Here is a 22,510-nt window from a genome sequence, read left to right on the forward strand (position 1 = left end):
TATTGAGTTGTCCCCCTAAAAATATAATATACTGTAATATGTTTCAAAAGTCTATATTTAACAGACAAAATATTATGTCTTTATCTTGAGATTCAGATTTTTTATAACATACATGTTGACAGTGAATAAATTTAACAATATTTATTAGTCGATGAAAATTGACGCCAGTTGCCTCAGAGTGGTTGTAGAATAACGTATTATATATCGTTATAAGTCACTAGGTCAAGAAAAAAATATTAAAATTATCATCAATTTAAAAATATTAAAGAAACAAAAAATCCCTGAAAATACCCCTAAAAATTTCAGACCCCTAAAAAAATCCCATTTCACTTATTTTCCCCCTAAATCTGGGGGGAAAACCCCTAAGTTGGGAACCCTGTTTCTAATCCACAGGTTAATAATATGCTATGTTTCACCACAGACTAATAGGATACTACGTTATTTTGACACTAGCCTACACAGACAACAGGGAGATAACCAAATAGTCCAAATAGCCCTTGGTTAAATTCGTTAATTGCGTTTTGTTACTCGAGTTGCATGTACCATTTTCTCACGCTATTTTCTTCAATAGTAGATATTTTTCGTGAAATTTAATGCTTCTTTAATGTTTTAAATAAAAGACATAAAACTTTGTTAAAATATATGCATTATTATGGAGTTTGACTTAAATTTGATAATATTATTAACGATAGTTTCACTATCGTTTTGCATAAACAATACGCAATCTTCATGAATGATTTCAGTTCATCGTTCACCATCCGGTCTTCATATAATGAACTAAATTAGACAATACCAATGTAAAGTTACGATTGATCGTTGATCGTAGCCGATCGTATGAACTTTACGATCAATGAACTCCGTTAGACAATTAGGCCCCAGGGGGTATGACACTTTAGTTCTTGCATGTGCCGTTTTGTCGCTGCAATCGATCCCTGTTACCAAAGAGTATGTACACGTTATGGTTTTATTTTGTAAGTGGGCGGCTAGTCTGTGATAAACACTTAACAAAATGTCGATGTGTTTTTTGTTTGTGTCAATATCGAGTAACGAGTTCACAGGTGCAGGCAGGCCTGAGACAGATTTTAGTTCCACCCGCTTCCACTTTGGCTCTGAACGCTAGTGTCGCAACTCTTCTGTCATTGGTCGAAATGAACAGCCAATCAGTGAGCCATATTTTGTTTGTTAAGTAAAGCAGGGTTCCCAACTTAGGGGTTTTCCCCCCAGATTTAGGGGGCAAATAAGTGAAATGGGATTTTTTTAGGGGTCTGAATTTTTTAGGGGTATTTTCAGGGATTTTTTGACTCTTTAATATTTTTAAATTGATGATAATTTTAATATTTCTTTCTTGACCTAGCGACTTAATACGTTAACTTACTTAATATATAACACGTTATTCTACAACCACTCTGAGGCAATTGGAGGCAATTTTTATGGATACATTGTCAACATGTATGATTTCAAAAAATCTGAATCTTCAGATAAAGACGTAGTATTTTGTCTGTATTAAATATAGACTTTTGAAACCTATGACAGCATATTATTTCTAAATTATTATGAATTTATATTTTTTAGGGGGACAACTCAATAATTAAGGCGATTTTAGGGGTTTTTGACACCAACTTTAGGGATAAATATTTTGGAGAGTTGGTAACACTGAAGTAAAGCTGTCAAAATTTCAAAAACAAAGATAAGATGCAGGGTTCCCAACTTAGGGGTTTTCCCCCCAGATTTAGGGGGCAAATAAGTGAAATGGGATTTTTTTAGGGGTCTGAAATTTTTAGGGGTATTTTCAGGGATTTTTTGACTCTTTAATATTTTTAAATTGATGATAATTTTAATATTTCTTTCTTGACCTAGCGACTTATAACGACGTATAATACGTTACTCTACAACCACTCTGAGGCAACTGGCGGCAATCTTCATCGAATAAAAAAAATTGTTACATTTATTCATTGTCAACATATCTATTGTATGATTTCAAAAAATCTGAATCTTCAGATAAAGACGTAATATTTTGTCTGTATTAAATATAGACTTTTGAAACATATTATTTCTAAATTATTATGAATTTATATTTTTAGGGGGACAACTCAATAATTAAGGCGATTTTAGTGGTTTTTGACACAAACTTTAGGGATAAATATTTTGGAGAGTTGGTAACACTGGTTTTTGCTTTGAGTCGAGATCCTGAATAATCTACTGGCCTCCTTGCTACCAGTGACTGTTTCTGTGAGAAACTCAACGTATTATCATGTCTCAAGTGAGAAAGTGTTGTGTTGTTGCTTGCAATGCTACCAGCGAGACTCATCGTCTTTTTTACTTGCCAAAGAACGATAAATTACGAGAATTGTGGTTGACTTTCTTGATTCCTGTGAATGTAAAGCTCAGTGGTTTGTCGAAGGCACAATTAGTGACTAAACAAGTATGCCAAAAGCACTTCGACAGACATCAGTTTGACAATCAGGGCAACCGGCTTGCGCATGGTTATCCATGCTTGTTTACTGAAGATGAAATACTTCACGGAGTTCCTTTGAGCACATTAGGTAAGTTAATTTCATGTCATAAGTGTTAAAAACTGAGTAACCTGTGGTGTAGAGGTTATATGTTACACAGTTGGAAGACATATGTTACACAGTTTTCTATCGTTTGAAAGTCCCTACTAACTCAGAATGACTGACATTATTCTCGATTTTTCCGATCGATATGGTTATATGGAGATAACTTCTTAAATTGCTATGATGGTATAAACACGCGTACAGTTAATGTAAAATTAATTATCCGGAAAGCGCAGTGTTGGTCGACCCCCCACTAGGTGGACCGAAGACATCAAGCGGGTTGCAGGGAGCCGCTGGATGGTGGCTGCTCGAGACCGTTTTGTTTGGAAGTCCATGCAAGAGGCCTATGTCGCTTTCAAGAATTGTTGTCCCTTGTTGCCAGCCATTTGATGCCAAATCCCTTGAAAAACAGTGTTATGACACATATTAATAGCATGTATTTTTTTCTAGCTGAACATGACTTGAGGGATCATAATTATGCTTTACAACCAACCAACTTGGAAGATACAACCGTTTTCACTGAAAGTACCATTGTTATTGGTAAGTACTAAATTATTTGTGCTGGACTCGAAAACCATTTCTTTGCTAACACTTATAATTATGTGTATTAATGAGATTTATATTATCTTACTTTCAGCTAAAGACTCCATGAAAGATCATGACTATGCTTTGAGTTATCAAATCGAAGGGTCTGTCGACCTTGCAGAAGGGACATCAACTAATGTGAAAACTGACGGTATAGTAAAAAATATCTATGAATGTGCATGATGCTTAACAAAATATTATAAATGGTGCTTGATAATACCAAGTGAATAGATGTTGTTAATATGGATTTTGGATTTATTTGAACTTTTTATTAGCACTGAAGTGTGTAGATTTCATTTCAATGTGATGATCTTCATAAGGCTACTAATTTATCATTATATACTGAATGTTTTAAAATAGGTTTTGTCTTCTTTACATTCTCAACTTTGTTTTAGGTAAATGTAATCCTACTGTATCAGAAATGCAAACACATGAAACATTGGAAATTCTTGACAACCAGCCTGTATCAATATTAGGAACTGTATCAACAGGTAATATATATTTTACTGGATATAATATTATATTTGTTTCAAAAATAGATAGTTACATTATCAGGAAATATCATGATAGAAGGTCACACAGCACAGTGGGTAGTGACCCTGCTTCCTGCGTCCAAGGTTTAATTTCCATAACTGAGAAATATTTTTGTGATGAGCATAGGTATATTTAGTGTCTGGGTGAATTTATGTACTTAGTATATTATAACTTTAAGATAAAATCAGCTATTTTAGTACCCATAATGCAGGTTATATAGTATATGCTTACTTTGGGGCTAGATAGAGCTGTGTTTATGTTTTTGTTTTTGTACATCAATAGTTTTTTCAGCGCACGCCATGTAAACGCGCCAATCCCTAATTTTTTTGAAAATATAGCCTATAGCCTTCCTCGATAAATGGGCTATCTATCACTGAAACTATTTTTCAAATCAGACCAGTGTGTGAAGTCTGCCAATCCACATTGGGCCAGCGTGGTGGGCATACAAACCCCTCTCATTCTTAGAGGAGACAGCTTTAGTGTTTTCAAAATTTTATTATATAGCTGTTTAAAACAAAAGATAGTAACATTTTTATCATAGACCCTTATTCAAACAAGTAGTTTTATCATCCTACCTTTGGTGATTTAGAGCTTTCACTCACAATGGTACTCCAACTCAATAAATAAATTATTTCTTGTGTGTTATGTACTTTTACCATTTTGCTATTTTCAGATTTGAAACACAGTGGGCAGCAAATTAAAAGTAAAGGAACACCAAGGAAATATCTTGTTAAAGGAAGAGGTACAGTATTATTTATATAGCACACATTTTTACTGTATTATTTTAAACACAGAGATAAAACTATTGACACAGGAGTAGGTGTAAGGAAAGAACCTCTTGAAGACCCACTAATAATAATGGAATTTGCATTGTAGTTTATTTTTTATATGTTTTTGTGTGCAATAAAGCATTATAAATAAATAAAACAAACCCATAGAAACAGATAAAGCTAGTGATCTCTAACAACAATATACCAGGGGAAACAGGAGACAGAAGCACTTCATAGAAAGTGTTTTTTAAAGTTAGAAGGGTCAGAGGTTCCTCACGTAGGTGTAGTCATGGGCGTCTGCTTGTTTCTATTGCATATACAAAGTGGTGCCAGGAATACGACCTTAAATTAATACACAATCGCTAACAGTCAATCAAAATACGATTAGGTGATTAAATTAATTATTATATAATAAATAAAAAAACTAAATTTTCAAACAAAATAAATTCGGAAATAATCTAAAAAATTCACAACATCCTTTATAATAATATAAAACTAACCTCAAGTGACCTATAGGTAAAAGCGGCAACATCGCGTCTCCTAGTTTTTGGTTATTTGGCGGTCCGTTTGTAGTGCGTAAAGTTCTTTCATGCACTCGTAGGTACTTATCTACATAAGAATAATCGCGTCGCGCCGGCGGGGGGGAGCGCCAAAATGTATTTTGTACGCCGCACGAGACGAGTAGATATTGTTGTTAAATGTTACTAATCAAAACTCACACATTTTAAACATGATAGGTATAGGTAGGTACTCGTACGTATTTACAGTACTTAGCTTAAATTTTTAAATGCTGGAAATGTCCACCATTGATTAAAATACACATGTTACAACGTCGCGAGATATCGGTATACTCAGTAGCAGTATCACCGAAACGTGGCATTATGTTTCAATACCAAAACACACTTCACAATAAAAAAAACTACACAAATCACAAGAAATGTTTGATTTGTATAAAACAATGCGCAAGGGTAGCAACTGGCTATCACACACTGAGTCACTATTCAAAAGACGCCGCCCGCGCCGGGAACCAAATCTAGCAAAAACACTAAATGTATTTCTATCCTATTCCCACTTAGTAAATCTTCCAAACACCTACAGTTAGCTAAAAACAAATGATATTGAATGAAAGCCCTTATAGGCCAGGATCCGGTGAATATTTTAACAGTTGATGACTGTCAAGTTAATTTTCCGTGAGTAGCTTCGTCTTGATGAGGCGCCCAACTTGTAAATTTTCGAAAATTATTTATTTTGGTAGCTAACAGTGTTACTAGATAACATAAATGTCTGAGCATAGGAACGAAATAACTGACCACGCTATTTGTAAGACAATATGGCTGATAAGTTGTATAACTATTAATTTATACAACTTTTCAGCCATATTGTCCTACAAATTCAATGTTATTTATGCCTCATCAAGACTCTAAGCTACTCACATAAAATTAACTTGGTAGTGATCAACTGTAAAAATGTTCCCCGGATCCTGGACTATTAGTGTCCAATTGACAACGTCGCAATTTTCGTTTGTTTACATTAAAAATAGGTACAAAATTTGTGGTGCCGAATAATTATTGTAGGTAAGTATGGTAAAGATAATAAGAATTTTTATTCTTATGTACATTAGGTCTAAATTTCAATAGGATTTTTGTTTTTTGTAAGTTACCAATATTTTTTAAAACGCACATTTTAAATTGTTATTTTGGTTTATCAAGGTGAATGACCTAGTGAATTTTCGTGAGGTATTTGTAATACATTTACAGCGTGTTCAAAAATTGTTTAAGTGAAAAAATTATCCTGTGGCTAAACCACTGCATAGAAGTTAATAAAAATTGGCGTGCAGACTACTTACACGATACCCCATATGTGGTTGAAATTAAGGTCGTAATCGTTTCACCACTTTGTATTAACTAAATAATATTATTATTCTTTTACAGTGAACCTGACAACAACAACAAAGTGTAGGTGTTTTATAAAAAGAATGAAAGAAATGTCTATCAAAGAAAACAAGAAGCAAAAGCCATTTTCCGAAAGATTAGATACTGCTACATCACTAAGTAATAGCCAATTGTTTGTTAAAAATTTTTGCAACATTACTCATCAAGCACAATATTTTATTCTTATGCAGTTGAAACTGGCAGGTAAAAAGAAGAAAGCAATGCGATACACCACAAATGAAAAGCTTTTATCATTATCACTAATGAAGGAAAGCCCTAAAGGATATAGGCTATTACAAAAGATATTTAACTTGCCTACTAAAAGAACTCTAAACCGCCTTGCTGAAAACATAACATTTGATGTGGGCATAAATGATAATATTTTTAAAATATTAAAAACCAAAGCTCAAAAATGGACCACAAAGAAAAAATTGTGTTCAATCCTGTTTGATGAAGTAGCTCTCACGCCTCATCTCACATATGTTGAGTCACAAGATGAAATAAGGGGCTTTAAGGACTTTGGGAATAACAGAGAATTTAAATTTTGTGATCATGCTCTGGTATTCATGTTAAGAGGAGTCTGCTCAAAGTGGAGACAACCTATTTCATTTTATTTTTGTGAGGGTACTACTGCAGCTGTTACAGTTGTACAGATTTTGAAAGAAGTGGTCACAAGAGTATGTGAGTCAAGCTTGATACCCGTGGCTGTTGTGTGTGACCAAGGTTCTACATTTCGAACAGCTATAAATATATTAAAGAGAGAAACAGAACGCAAAAAGAATTTGAATGAACAACATTATGGTATGCTTTTCCTAATTTGTTGCTAACTGGTTCTGGTCTGTTGATCAGTTTTCATAAATCTCATAAGACAATGAACACTCAACTGGCATATGTATTGGAAAATTTGGCAATGTGATTGTAACCTAAGGAATAGAAATTTGCAAAATAAAACCTGCAGTGGACGTCCATCGGCTGATATGATGATGATGACGATGAGTGTTATAAACAGGGTGAAAACTTAAACTAATTTTGTTGCAGATTAAAATGCAGGTCTCAACTAGTATATCTATAAATGTACATAGATAGATATAAACAACTTGATATTCATTGTTTAACTAAATATATTTAATTTTCAGATGGAACTGTTGAGATATTCAATCATGAATTAAATGTGGTGTATGATCCACCACATTTACTAAAAGGACTAAGAAATAATTTTTTAAACAAGGATATGATCTTTAAAGGGAGGATTGCCACTTGGAGTGACATACTCTCAGTTTACAATGCAGATTGCCAATTAGGTCACACAAGAATGAATAAAAAGTTAACAGATCACCATGTTTACACTGAGAAAATGAAAAAAATGAAAGTGTCTGTGGCTGCCCACTGTGTGGCGTCCGCTAGTGATGAATACATCACCCCTATTTTCCCAACCTTAGAGTTCAAATTGGAACTAATTTTGAAGTCCTATCTAATAAGAAAATAATTATTAAAATTGGATAACATTATGAGAAGTTATGTTCGGTTTTACTTTACAATTAATATGTATACAATCAATCATCCCCTGTTTTCCTACCCTTATGGTTGGATTTTCTTCTCCAAATTTATATGGGACCTTATTCGAAACATAGCGTATATGAGGTGCTACGTAAATTTGGAAAAGAAAATCCAACCCTTCTAATTGAAAAAATTATCAAAATCGGACTACTCAGTAAAAAGTTACATGTTGATACATAAAAAAATATATACATGTTGATTGCTTAACCTTCTTGTAACTAAGAGTAACAAACATCCATACAAACTTTCGCGTTTATAATATAAGTAGGATTTCTAATGAAAAATTTAAAAGAGAGTTTTTGGGTGGTCCGCTGATTCTCAAACATACCGAATATACATATAAAACTTCATCAAAATTGGTCAAGCCATTTCAGAGGAGTAACAACAAGCAACACTTTTTATTTCACATTTTATATATGTATATTGTATATAGAATGTTATACATATCCTAATAATATTATTATAAAGAGGTAATTAGTGAGTTAGTCTGTTTGTTACCAATAGAAAACACGTTATTTGTGAGTGTCGTGGGCTATATTATATCCCCATATTCCCACAAGGATGGGAACTATACGGGTGAAAAAGCAGGGCAGCTGCTTAGTAGCTCACCTATTGATGTTTTAATAATATCCAGTATGTGAATAAGACTTTTCTGTATGCACATATCTCTTAACATATTTTGGTAATATTTCAGAAACATATGTGGATGGCGAAACTGTCAGTGCAACCATGAAAACTACAAGCGAAGCAGTATTGTTAATAGACCAACTATTTGGTAGTGTCGACGGATCACAAAAGGACTCTGTCAAAGGAAAATTAAGAGGACCAGTAAAACCGAACTCCAACCAATTTGATTTCTGGAATGAAGCTAAAGGCTATATTAAAAAACATTCAATTTATCGACAAAAATAGTCGCAGGGCACAAAAGAATAAGAAGACCTATAAAGTCAGAGTTCCTTCTCTTGATGGATGGATAACAACAATTGAAAGTTTTCAAAGAATATCGCAATTGTTATTTTTAAAATATAACATAGAATATTTTTATCCAAGGCACATAAATCAAGATCCCTTAGAAAACTTTTTTGGCAGGATCAGAGCAATAAATTATAGAAATGTTCACCCGGATGCAAATACATTTATTAATGCTTTTAAATCGTTATTGATGTCCAATGTTATGGGTCCACACTCAATGTATTCAAATTGTGAAGATGACGAAGGAGACACAATAGTGGACTTTTTTAAATTTAATAAAAATAGATGTCACAAGTTTACCTATGAAGACAAAGAAAATGTTGCACCCATAACATTGGAACAAAACAATAGCAACATCAATCAAGCAATAAATGCACGAAATGAAAGGCTCCGGGTGCACTCATCTGCATATACTGCAGGGTACATTTGCAGGAGAATTACAAAAACAATTAAATGTACACGTTGCTCTGATACATTTGTTGAAAAATAAAGGGATATAATTCATACTTGGATTGAAGTGCGCGAATACAAATTAATGAAAACCAGTAAATTGACATATCCATCAAAAAATTTTTTAATGTTGTATAGAGATGTCTCTGGCCTTGTACATTGTTACTTAAATAAATTTGCATATAAAAAATGTATAAAAAAATTAATAAAAGCCGAAATTCTTAAAAACCATGATTTAAATTGGTTGGGGTGTTCTCTACATAGATACAAGTATGGCTGTTTCTTATAGAATGGTAGCGGAGAAAGGTTCATTTAAAAGATAATATGTAATCACATAAGATAACACTTTTTATTTGAATAACTTCTATTCTATTCTACAAATAATCGTTCACAACACTCCTTTTACAACATTACTTTTCTCGTCTCTCGCTTGTTAAAGACAATGGCCAAAACCAACCACACTTCCCGCCAAGGTTTTTGACAAGGTGGGAGAAAACAAGTCTGATTGGTTATCGCCAACTTACGTCAACCGGCGTTAACCAATCACAGAATGGCAACTGAGACACCATTTTAAAAATTAGGCTACCAACATAAAAATTAAAACAATCCTGTCAAGTTGTAGCCGCCAAGCATAGAGAAAATAAATATAATTGGTCCCCGCCTTTTTGCGCCAACCGGCGTCAACCAATCACAGAATGACAATTACGAGATTATTTAAAAAATAAGGCTGCCAACATGAAAATAAAAACTCCGGTCAAGTTGTAGCCTTCAAGCTTGAATAAAATAAATCTGATTGGTTCACACTGTTTTGCGTCAACGGCGTTCGCTAATCACAGAATGACAACTGAGGGACCATTTAAAACAAAGTTGCCAGCGTAAAAAATAACAACGTAATGAAATTATGAAGCTAGTTTGCTTATGATCCTAACAATCGACCGTCCTGACAACGTGTGCGCCCCGCACATGTCGCCAGGAGGCATCCTAACAATCAATATTAGCCAGTTGTCACTCTTTATTACTACTTTTATTACTCTACTACTTATTACTAACCTTCATTCTTATAAAACAAATGATATACATATTTTAATATTAATAATTATATGATAATAGATTAATTTTAAATGATATCAAAATGTAGATATACATTCTTAATTGATTTTATACATTGCAATCAATATAATTAATGCGACAATCACAAACATTTTACACACAACACAACAATATAAACGGTTACATTTGCAAACTGATTATCTTTTAAGACTAAATATTTATATAACCTTTTATTCATTATATTACTTCGTTAATAATTATATAGATCTACTTAATAAGAAAAACAATCATCGATTAATGCTTTCTTTTACTTATGATTTAACTATTTAGCTGGTATTCGAACGATCGATTAATCGAATAACCTATTAATATCAGCTATCCTCACAGACATGCCTACAAGACGATCGATTTACTTGTGACAGCCAGTGGGTCAATATTTTCTAATATTTACATACCAGGACACGATCCGATCGATTCTCGTGCCTAGTTCTAATGTGTCTGCTGTATCAGGCCACGATCCGATCGATTCTCGTGCCTGATTCCAGCTGCATCAAGAGTGACGAGACACGATTCGATGGATTCTCGTGTCTCATCTGTAACAACGAAAAATCAACCTATAGTTTAATGCATCGATAAATATATAAAAAAAAAAAAAACAAAGAGACCTAAATATATAATCAACTAAAATCATATGAACTCAAAAAAAACAACTATTTTTAGTCAAGTATCAACTAATTCTCATTATCAGTGCTACTGCTGGTATCCGAACCGTTCACCTCTAAAGCAGTAATATGTATCCATGGCAACATGCGGTCGGCGGCAACTGTTGTGGGACGCTTATTTTGCATGCCAATTAAGCCTGGCACCGGCGCTACTTGATACCTATCCCTACCTAAGACTTTAGAGATACGATAGGGTCCTATGTACGAGGGCATGAGCTTTTTACTCTGTCCATCATTATTAAAAGACGTTTTGGTTATCTTAACAAGTTCACCTTCAGTGTAAACTCGGGCTGGTTTTCTGCCCTTGTCGAAGGTGTTTTTTTGCTTCACTTGCTCGCTGTCGATTCTATCTTTAACCCCTTGACGCAATACACTGACGTCACAATTTCCATGAGAATTTTTGGAAGCAGCATTAATAGTGGGATTCAATTCGCTGTTTATGGCTGTTCCAAACAGTACCTCTGACGGCGTCCTACCGATTGTTTTCTGAATAGTGTTATTCAGTCCCCACTGAATTTTCCCTAAATGACTATCCCAATCTTTCTCACCGTATTTTACCGTCATTGCTTTTAAGGAGTCAAGAATGGTACGGTTGTACCTTTCTACTTGGCCGTTTGACCTAGGACTTGATACTGCGTTAAGAATATGCTTAGTGCCTTTATCCAAGCAGAATCGAGTAAAGGTGTGAGAAGTAAAACAGCTACCGCGATCAGTTATTATACGGTCAGGAACTCTAAACATAAAAAATATATCATGTAGAACTCTTATCGCGTTTAAACTACTGGTATTCCTAACAGGCTTAATAAAACAAAATTTGGTGAATCCATCTACAATCACTAGCAAATGTGTATAGCCTCGTTTTGATTTGACAAAAGGTCCAAGGTGGTCAACATGTATGGTATGAAACGGCACTTCTACCTTAGCGATAGGATGGAGCAGACTTTCTCTCGAGTTTGAACGAGTTTTGGCATATGCACATTCGATGCACGAATTTACATATTTTTTTAACGAATTTTGTCATTTTCCCAAACCAATAATTTTTCTTTATCCTTTCAAGTGTCTTTTCCACCCCAAAGTGACCAATATCGTCATGGTTCATGCGACATATTTGCCACCTCGCACCCTTCGGCACTACCCAACGGAGATTATCTTTATCCGACTCTAAGTAACGAAACAGTTTATTGTCTTTTATTAAATAGTTATCTTTTATGTATTGAAGTCCCTTTTCATCAAGGTTACTATTTAAAATTTGTTTTATCCTACAAAGCTCTGTGTCACCCAGCTGAAGTGTATGCAACCAGTCATCATTATCAATTATAACCCTAACGGCGGAAGCGTTTTCGGTGAGATATTCATCTGAGCTTACAACAGGATTACGGGACAGGGCGTCTACGTGACCCATTTTCACACCAGGTCTGTATTCAACTAAACATTGAAATTCCTGCAACAAGAGCCACCACCGTGCTATTCTCGGGATCAAGTCTCGTTTTGAAAATGTGGAGCGGAGAGCACTGCAATCTGTGACAATTTTAAATGAATTCCCTAACAAATAGACCCTAAACTTCCGCAGAGAACAAACGACCGCTAATGTTTCTAGTTCATAAGAGTGGAAATTCTTTTCTTCCGGGGACGTTTGCCTGCTGTAATATGCCACTGGGCAAAAAGTGTCATTTCCGCTGTGGCGCTGCAACAATATTCCTCCAATACCCAATCTGCTGGCGTCGGTATGTAGCTCTGTTTCTGCCGCCGGATCATATATTGCAAGAATGGGCCTATTAACTAATCTAACCTTGAGGTTTTCAAACGCTTCCTCCTGATCGTTATTCCATGTCCACACGGCGTCTTTTTTAAGTAATTTGCTGAGTGGAAATGCAATACAGGCAAAGTCTTTGACGAATTTGCGAAAGTAACTTGCCAAGCCAAGGAATTGACGTACATTATGCACATTTTTTGGTCTTGGGAAGTTTTTGACGCTGAGGATCTTTTTCTCACCCGGCCTGACTCCAGCTGCACTGATCTCATAACCAAGATAATCAATTGTATCCCGTAGGAAGTCGCACTTATCGATATTTAAAGTAAGGTTGGCGCTCTCTATTAACTGTAACACTTCTTCGAGACGATCTAAGCATTCAATGGGGTCCCGCCCATATATTAGAACATCATCAAGATACGCGGTTGCCTTACCGAACCGAGCAGAACCTAAGATTGAGTTCATCATACGCTGAAAAACAGCCGGGGCGTTTGCCAGGCCAAAGGGCATACGATTAAACTCGTATTGACCGTCCGGCGTAACAAACGACGTGAGGTGTTTGCTATGCTCCGAAATAGGGACTTGATAGTAACCGGATGTCAAGTCGAGTGAAATGAAACAAGCTTGGCCTGTGAGCCGAGCTATCTCATCCTCCATAATGGGCATGGGATAGCGCTCCTTAACTGTGATTGAATTTAGCATCCGATAATCGACGCACATTCTTAGTGAGCCATCCTTTTTACGCACTAGTATAATCGGACTAGCGTACTCAGAAGAAGACTCCCTAACTATCCCTGCATCTAGCATCTCCTTTACCATCGCACGAACCTTTTCGCGCTCAAGATGTGACAGCCTGTAAGGACGATACACGACAGGGCGTTGGCTGGTCAACTCTATATTCATCGTGGCCTTGTTCGTACAACCTAGATCTTTTAGTGAAGATGCAAAACAATGTTTATAACGCTTGAGCAAATCTAACAACCTCTGCTTTGCATCTTCTGGTACTTTATCACTGACACGAATCTGTTTTTCGTCGAAGTTACCCTCAATTGTCACAGGTATCTCAGGCGGTTCGATAATTACTCTACTTACAACATCTACCCGTTTTGCCCTACACAAAAGTGAACAATTTGCAATCCAACAAGAACTCGAACAAGGGAATACCGTTATTCCGACATAACCACTTTGGGAGCGGTAGAGACCTCCACAAATAAAATACTGTTTGGTTGGCTTGCCCGCAACTCTATTTCTTACGAGGATGTGGCCCTCAGAGGAAGGTTCAACTCGGGCCCTTACCGATGCTGCACCATGGAGCTCCACTGATCCTACCATTCTAACACCAATCAAAGACTCTTGAATACCCGGATCAGAAAGTGGCATTTCTTTGCCGATATCCATGAACTGGAGTTTAGTGGCATCTTTATAAACTATGATATGAGGCTGTTCGGTATATGACTGACCTATGAGGATAGCCTTTTCTAGCAAATTATCACATACAACTCTACATAGCACATGAGCGCTCACTCCATCAATACTAATACTAAGCAACAATCCTCCTAGTGACTTAACTAAACCATTCCCGAATCCCTTTAATAACGATGGTATATTATCATGTGCTACGCCTAACTCTTTAATAAAGGATTCTTTAACTAACGTAACCTCACTCCCAAAATCTACAAACGCTTGTCGTATCGCACCGTTTATTTGCACGTCCTTATTAAATTTGGAATTTGGAAGAGAGCGAGAATTATTTTCGTTGCTATTTGTGCTAACGCACATAGTTTTTGGTATACTGTCATTATTCATAACCCTATTATCCTTTTTGGATAAACACATATCTGCACTATGACCTACTTTGTGGCATTGTATGCATTTAACTAGCGGCTTAGGACAAAACAAGAAACTATGTCCCTTCTCTTTACAGTTGTAACAGCCTTGAAAAGATCCGGTCCTGGTAGTCGACTTTTGATTGGACTGGTTACGAGTACTAGAGTTATCGGTTTTATTTCTAACGTGGTTTCGATCGTAAGATTGGTAAGAGTCCTTACTGCTTATCAAGAATTGCAATAAGTGATCAGGATTCGAAGAACGTAATGCCAGAGCACCGGATTTTAATGTCCTATCACTGATCCCGTGAATGATACAATCTACTGCACGCTTACCAACTATGTCACATTGATTAAGTAACGCTAATTTTTCATAGAAATAAACTTCTATAGGTTCATGATACTTGCTCTTCCTTTTGAGCATCTCCTCCAAGGCTTGGCCGTAATTTTGCTCGCATGGAAAAGCATTAACAAGTTTCTCTTGCCATTGCGGCCAGGTAAACAAAATTGAATTTAGTCCTTCGTACCATGTTTTGGCGAGGCCTTGTAGTTTCTGCATGGCGAAGTGAGTGATAGTTTTATCGTCCCAACCGTATACACCAGCACATTCATTGACCTTGTTGAGCCAAACATCAACCCTTTGGTTTTTTGCAGAGGGGTCGAAATTAGGAAGAATATTCATATGATCAACCTTTTGAAAATTGGATCTTGTGTCATGTGTAGGCGGTTGAGACGTCAGACTATCCTTAAAACTTTTCAAAATATCAGCAATACAGTTCTTAGAAATAGAAGGACTACGTGACCTTTTATCATATCCCGCGGCGCCACGACGCTCAGCAGGATGCACATCGCTGGCCCCAGTCTCTGCCCGCCGGTGATCGGGTGACGCGTTGCCACTGCGATGTCTGCGACTCGAACGTCGCTGCGGAGTAACCCGATGCGAAGTCCTGTGTTGCGTGTTGTAGCGACTACAACTCCGATTGTTGCTCCCGGCGTGCAGAAGTCGCTCCCGCTCCAGCAGTAACTGTCTCTCCAGAATTTTCACCCGCTTACGGCTTGGCTCCAGTTCCCGTCCCAGGATCCGGGAAGGACTGCGGGTACGTAGCCGGCTACGGCTGCGTTCCCTCATTCGGCTCCGGCTTCTGTGTTCCCCGGGATCAGGCGTCTCGAGTTGTCGATCCATGTTCCGTCAACTCAAAATAAATGAAAACAAATAAAGTTTAATAAAGGAGCACGCTGCATTTAGAGTGTAGTGATCTGGATTGCTTAGCAGAACAACGATTGATTTATATAAATGTTGTACAAATAATAAGAAAAAAACTCCAGTTGTTCATGATTTATAACCTATCACAAATTCGTATGCTTAAAATAAAATCCAGTGTTCTTTTCACAACACAAAAAAAAAATAGAATAAAAAAAAAAAAAATGTGGGTAGATGCTTAGAACTTCTACAAAGTACTTTTATAAACGATATTAAAGTTCATTCAGTATTAATAATAAATAATTTAATATTAATATTAAATATTAAATAATTGATATACTTAATATTAATAATAAAATAAAGTAATCCGTATAGGCACCCATCTTTACGTACTTCGTTACACAGTTACAACAATATTACCACGTTGAGAAAATGATCACTTGAGTTTGTAGTCATACTAACATATTTTGTCCACTCAATTAACGCAGCTGAATATTAGTGAAACTTTAAGTAAAGCGGTTACTAATATCTTAAAACTTTGTATAATTGGGCGTGTACTTACGCGTTATTAGTTAACGCTGTCGTGTCACTTCTGAAATATGGCTGTTTCTTATAGAATGGTAGCGGAGAAAGGTTCATTTAAAAGATAATATGTAATCACATAAGATAACACTTTTTATTTGAATAACTTCTATTCTATTCTACAAATAATCGTTCACAACACTCCTTTTACAACATTACTTTTCTCGTCTCTCGCTTGTTAAAGACAATGGCCAAAACCAACCACACTTCCCGCCAAGGTTTTTGACAAGGTGGGAGAAAACAAGTCTGATTGGTTATCGCCAACTTACGTCAACCGGCGTTAACCAATCACAGAATGGCAACTGAGACACCATTTTAAAAATTAGGCTACCAACATAAAAATTAAAACAATCCTGTCAAGTTGTAGCCGCCAAGCATAGAGAAAATAAATATAATTGGTCCCCGCCTTTTTGCGCCAACCGGCGTCAACCAATCACAGAATGACAATTACGAGATTATTTAAAAAATAAGGCTGCCAACATGAAAATAAAAACTCCGGTCAAGTTGTAGCCTTCAAGCTTGAATAAAATAAATCTGATTGGTTCACACTGTTTTGCGTCAACGGCGTTCGCTAATCACAGAATGACAACTGAGGGACCATTTAAAACAAAGTTGCCAGCGTAAAAAATAACAACGTAATGAAATTATGAAGCTAGTTTGCTTATGATCCTAACACAAGAGAAGTTATAGAATGCTTCAATGCTTATATTTTACGCCTCCATATACACAACTGGTGTAACATCATTAATAAAATTTTAAAAGGAGGAGTACAGGAAAAACTAATAACTCAAATGAGTTTACCACAAAAAATAGCTTACAGTAAATATAAAAGTTTTAGGTTAAGGAAAAATAAATATAAAAATTAAAAATATAAAATCAAGAAGTTTTATTTTAAACCCCTTGTGTATCTAAAATTAAATTAAATTGGAGCGGTATCGTACCTAACCCCATTTCAACGTTTTCATGGGACATCACTAACGCAATCGATATCGATATGGTGAGGTATTCCCATCACTGCTTGCGACACTAGCGCTGTGCGGCAACAGTAGAACTAGCCGTCACTTTAGGCACTTTCCTATCTGTTTCTAGTCTATAGTGATCTGTGGCATAGATGAACTCGTTACTCGATATTGACACAAACAAAAAACACATCGACATTTTGTTAAGTGTTTATCACAGACTAGCCGCCCACTTACAAAATAAAACCATAACGTGTACATACTCTTTGGTAACAGGGATCGATTGCAGCGACAAAACGGCACATGCAAGAACTAAAGTGTCATACCCCCTGGGGCCTAATTGTCTAACGGAGTTTATTGATCGTAAAGTTCATACGATCGGCTACGATCAACGATCAATCGTAACTTTACATTGGTATTGTCTAATTTAGTTCATTATATGAAGACCGGATGGTGAACGATGAACTGAAATCATTCATGAAGATTGCGTATTGTTTATGCAAAACGATAGTGAAACTATCGTTAATAATATTATCAAATTTAAGTCAAACTCCATAATAATGCATATATTTTAACAAAGTTTTATGTCTTTTATTTAAAACATTAAAGAAGCATTAAATTTCACGAAAAATATCTACTATTGAAGAAAATAGCGTGAGAAAATGGTACATGCAACTCGAGTAACAAAACGCAATTAACGAATTTAACCAAGGGCTATTTGGACTATTTGGTAATCTCCCTGTTGTCTGTGTAGGCTAGTGTCAAAATAACGGGGTATCCTATTAGTCTGTGGTGAAACATAGCATATTAATAACCTGTGTATTAGAAATTTTAATTTAACAAAACAAAACAATATTTTTATTTTTCAGGTTTTAAAGAGAATTTAGAAATTGAGCAAAGTTTTACTAAATTTATGGCACCGCCTTCAAACTGATCAGAAGGTAGCACATAGGTAAGATGTTATTTTTTGCTTTTTAGTTAGTTATTTTTTGACTTGGAAGTCGGTTGAATTTTTTTTATTAAAATTTTTATATTATAGTATAGATAGATAGATAGATGTATGCTGTCGCGACATTTTGTGTAGAAAATAATGTGTTCTACAAAGTTGTTGTACATTATTTTATTCTAACATCAATAGTTTTTGCAGCGCACGCTGGTAAAGAAAAACTTGGAGAAGGTTGAAAAGGTTTATTGTAAGTAAGGTTAGGTCCGATGACAAATTGGCAAGCTACAACCGTCTCGTGCGCGTGTTGGTTGAGAGTGAGGTCATTTCACGGTCGAGTGAATGACGCTGCTGTATTTGCAACCCCTTGGCCTTTTGAATAGCAATGACAATGCTTGAGGGACTTAGCAGACTTTTGGGAAGGCGCGAACACACGCCATGTACACCTTGGGTTACATTATTGGAGTTTCAGGAAGGATCCCTAATTTTTTTGAAAATAAAATATAGCCTATAGCCTTCCTCGATAAATGGGCTATCTATCACTGAAAGTATTTTTCAAATCGGATCAGTAGTTCCTGAGATTAGCGCGTTCAATCAAACAAACAAACAAACAAACAAACTCTTCCGCTTTATAATAGTGCTTAGCCGGTGTTGTCTTAATTTAAGCCATTTCTGACAGGACCACATGAAACAACACTGTCTGCAAAATCTACATCTACAAGATATTCTCACATGGCTTGAATTAATACATCACCGGCTTAGCACCGCCTTTATACTGATCAGCGGGTAGAACATATTATGATGTTATTTTTCACTTTTTAGTTTAGTGGCTTCGTTTTTAGGTTTTGAAGTCGGTTGTATTTTTTTTATTAAAATTTTTATTATGAAGATTATTTTACCAATAAAAATCCACATTTGAGTATTATACGCCATGTATTCCATTCCACGGGAACAGGAATTATGTGGGTGAAACTGCAGGGGGGCAAACATACACAGGTATTATACAGAGTTATTCAAAATATATTGAATTCAAAAATGTATTTTTTACAACTACACTTTCTTGAATAATTTATTAATAGTAAAATGTTAAACTGAAAGCTTTAGTTTAGAAAAATACTACAACAAAACAAACTACGCAAAGTAAGTATTCTTTTATTTTCAAATATCAAAGACCAAATCAAATATTTTCAAATCATTAATGTGTGTATTATCAAAATATTTGCATTTCACAATCTATGCAAATATTTTGATAATACACACATGTATGATTTGACCAGATAACAGGGTCATCAGTACAATGTCCTATCAGCTTTTCTTCAGCAAAGCCTTTGCCATCTTTTCTTCAGCACACCAATATGTTATTCCACTGTATTGCAGGTGCTATTTGCAATATTGGAGTCTGCAGTTATAGGGCATATTCCAAATCTCCTGTAAAGCACAATTGTTAATATTGAGCATATTATAAAATACACATATCACTATTTAGTCTCAATGTAAGTTTAGTTTGTGTACTAAGATAATATAGCGGACAGACAAGCTTCGCTTTGACTCATTCCCTATTCCTATCCTATTCTACTCCCACCCATTGGCTTATCTAGTATTATTTCCTATTCCTATTTGGTAGCTCAGAATCCTAGGATTCCTAGGGTGGGCATGCACCAATGGAAAATGTAAATGTACCTATGAGCGATAACGAAAGAGTTCGTTCACCATAATCATACTTTTAAAAATGAAATTCGATTCCATTTTGCTTAATAGCCAGCAAACTTAAGTAAACTTAACTAAACCACACACTTAAGCCCTGGAACACAGATCGAAACACATTGGATACAACAACATGCAAGATGTCGCAGAAATCTACAACATGATAAGGGTATTAAATATCGTAGGTAGTGAGTATAAGTCGCTGTATAGACTTATCGTCTCTTTGTCTGGTACGTCCAAAGGAAGTGTGTGTAAGACATTGGATGCTGGAAGAAAGATGCTGTTTGATCCCCAGTTCATGGAGGAGTGAGATGTTGTTTCGAAACTGTGTCCAGGATATGCAAGCATTGTTTTCCAACACCACATTTCTAGAGCGTGTATCTTCTTTTTCTCACTTTCTCTCAGAGTCCAAGTCTCAGCATCCTATATAAATCGATTAATAGCACTCAATTAACTTCATTGTTTTGACTTTATAGGTTCATTGCAAAGAATATATTATTTACTACTCTTTCTAAGAGAGTTCATTGTTTACAAACAAAGCACTAAACACTTCGCCAAGTTTCGCCCTAAAAATGCTAACTGTGGACGGGGAGACTGAATTGAGAGATTTAGAATGGAAAAAAATATTAATTTTAGATATTTAATAAAATATAAATTATTAATTTGGAATTTTGGACATCCACAATTTGTCCGTTTTACGATCAAAGGTGACTCAAGACCCATCGTAAGTTTTTGACATAAGCCATGAACATATAACTTTACACAATTCGAAGACAATCGCAAATAACTGTCAAATCATATCAAATCATTCACTCTTCGTATAAAAATAACGATCTAATCGTAATGAACTAACTATGCCCAACCGATGGCTTTCCATTGGCTTACACAATCCGAAGTAGCCGTTTGACAAGTAAAAACGTACGATTTCAACTGTCAAAATCAATCGTTTGCGTTAGACAATTAGGCCCCTGTCTCAGGCCTGGGGCCTAATTGTCTAACGGAGTTCATTGATCGTAAAGTTTATACGATCGGCTACGATCAACGATCAATCGTAACTTTACATTGGTATTGTCTATGGTCGAAATTTTCTTAGAAGTCTTATGAACAAAACAAACCCGTCTTGTCACTAAAATCACATATTTCACTTACGTTATACGTAATTTCTAAAGAACAAAGTGTCTAAATCCTTTATTATACGCGTACAGTACGAATTACACCAAAAACTACACCGAATTTACGATCTATTCACATTTATTTTCTGAAAAACAAAATCACAACGAGATTAATTTGCACAGCTTAACTACGATTACGGCAATTTGGCATTTCGTAACGCTAGATTGTCTATGAAAAGCAAGGATGGGTAAATAACATCGAGCGTTAACTTATCGATAAATGATAATGAATGATTCTTTAATAATTGATATGTTGTTAGTTTAAAGATGGAAAATTGATATTTTATAATCATTTTATTTTAAAAAATAGTTTTTTAATGAAAATGTTATACAATAAATATGCTCACGTTATTCTATAGCGTAAAAGATATCTTACGAATAGTAGCATTATTCAAACACTGGTATGGATAACATTAAGTTGTAGCTGTAGAGTAATAATTATGAAGAAGGGTAAATGAGTTTTTTTTTCATGGAAACGCCGTGCTCTATAAGTATTTTCGTAATAATTAACTTTTTTTCTGACTATTTTACATATTTCAAAAATATACATGCAGGGCAGAGTCTACAGTTTTAGTTTATTCAAATACGGTTACCTATACTGGGTGTAAGGGGCATGCTAACGAAAACTTAATCCAGTGGTTCAGTACATGATTCTGAGTCTCTCAGCGTTGAAATTTTTTGTCGGTCTTTTCACGATATTGAAATTTTTTTTACAGTTTTTTTTAACTAATTACAGCTTAGAAGTACTTATTTCATCTATCTCAATACGATTTTTAATAAAAATCGTCAAATCAAGATTTTTAACAAAAACTAGCAATGTAAATTTAATTTGCAAAATGCGCGCGATCAGCTGTTTTCCAAGAGGTCAAATAGGCAGGTCACGACTAATAGGTATATATACAAAGTCACAAACAAAATGCGCGACGTTGTATTGCCGACCGCCGCCGGTGCCGAGGAAAATAATTGCTATCTCTCTCTAAGCTAAGCCACGCGGCGCGGTTAATAGGTATTTTCAAAATATTGAAACTTTAGGTCCTTTCGCTAGACGCTACGCTATTTTTTCTTTAGTTCGTGTTCGGCGGTCTGTTGACAAACAAACCAAAATTCAAAAACTTTTGTGTATGTTTTATGTTCTGTTAGTAGTGATTTTCTGTAACGAATACTCATACAATTGTGTCGTTTGTATTGTGTGTGTTTGTGTGTGTTGACTGAGAAGTCTTGAAATGCTTAGATCAAATCAATTCAGT

The 22,510-nt window shown here is 35.4% G+C and overlaps 2 protein-coding genes across 4 annotated transcripts; one reads left to right on the forward strand and one right to left on the reverse strand.

Annotated features, from left to right (window-relative positions):
* Positions 1-1,671: 1,671 nt before the first annotated feature.
* On the forward strand, positions 1,672-8,799 carry LOC112049738 (uncharacterized). The gene is made up of 7 exons (XM_052890970.1): positions 1,672-2,543; positions 3,006-3,095; positions 3,193-3,291; positions 3,536-3,631; positions 4,348-4,416; positions 6,376-7,176; positions 7,512-8,799. The coding sequence occupies exons 1-7, from the start codon at positions 2,252-2,254 to the stop codon at positions 7,859-7,861; spliced, it is 1,797 nt and encodes a 598-aa protein (XP_052746930.1). The 5' UTR covers positions 1,672-2,251; the 3' UTR covers positions 7,862-8,799.
* Positions 8,800-11,552: 2,753 nt separating this feature from the next.
* LOC128199800 (uncharacterized) lies at positions 11,553-21,381 on the reverse strand. Of its 3 annotated transcripts, none has more exons than XM_052890967.1 (2): positions 21,241-21,381; positions 11,553-19,815 (listed from the first exon to the last, which is right to left on the reverse strand). In XM_052890967.1, exon 2 carries the CDS (start codon positions 15,883-15,885, stop codon positions 12,046-12,048), a length of 3,840 nt encoding a protein of 1,279 aa, XP_052746927.1. In that variant the 5' UTR covers positions 15,886-19,815; positions 21,241-21,381; the 3' UTR covers positions 11,553-12,045. The 3 variants fall into 3 exon arrangements, with proteins under 3 accessions (XP_052746927.1, XP_052746929.1, XP_052746928.1); XM_052890969.1 differs by lacking the exon at positions 21,241-21,381 and adding an exon at positions 20,945-21,234; XM_052890968.1 differs by lacking the exon at positions 21,241-21,381 and adding an exon at positions 20,487-20,938.
* Positions 21,382-22,510: the final 1,129 nt, after the last annotated feature.

Source organism: Bicyclus anynana, unplaced genomic scaffold, assembly GCF_947172395.1.
Source record: "Bicyclus anynana unplaced genomic scaffold, ilBicAnyn1.1 scaffold_38, whole genome shotgun sequence".
NCBI classification, from domain to species: domain Eukaryota; kingdom Metazoa; phylum Arthropoda; class Insecta; order Lepidoptera; family Nymphalidae; genus Bicyclus; species Bicyclus anynana.

Coding starts and splice junctions, on each gene's coding strand:
- LOC112049738 (XM_052890970.1), top strand. CDS start 2,252: ATGTCTCAAGTGAGAAAGTGTTGTGTTGTTGCTTGCAATGCTACCAGC. Junction 3,632..4,347: donor ATTAGGAACTGTATCAACAG/GTAATATATATT, acceptor TGCTATTTTCAG/ATTTGAAACACAGTGGGCAG. Junction 7,177..7,511: donor TTTGAATGAACAACATTATG/GTATGCTTTTCC, acceptor TTTAATTTTCAG/ATGGAACTGTTGAGATATTC.
- LOC128199800 (XM_052890967.1), bottom strand. CDS start 15,885: ATGGATCGACAACTCGAGACGCCTGATCCCGGGGAACACAGAAGCCGG.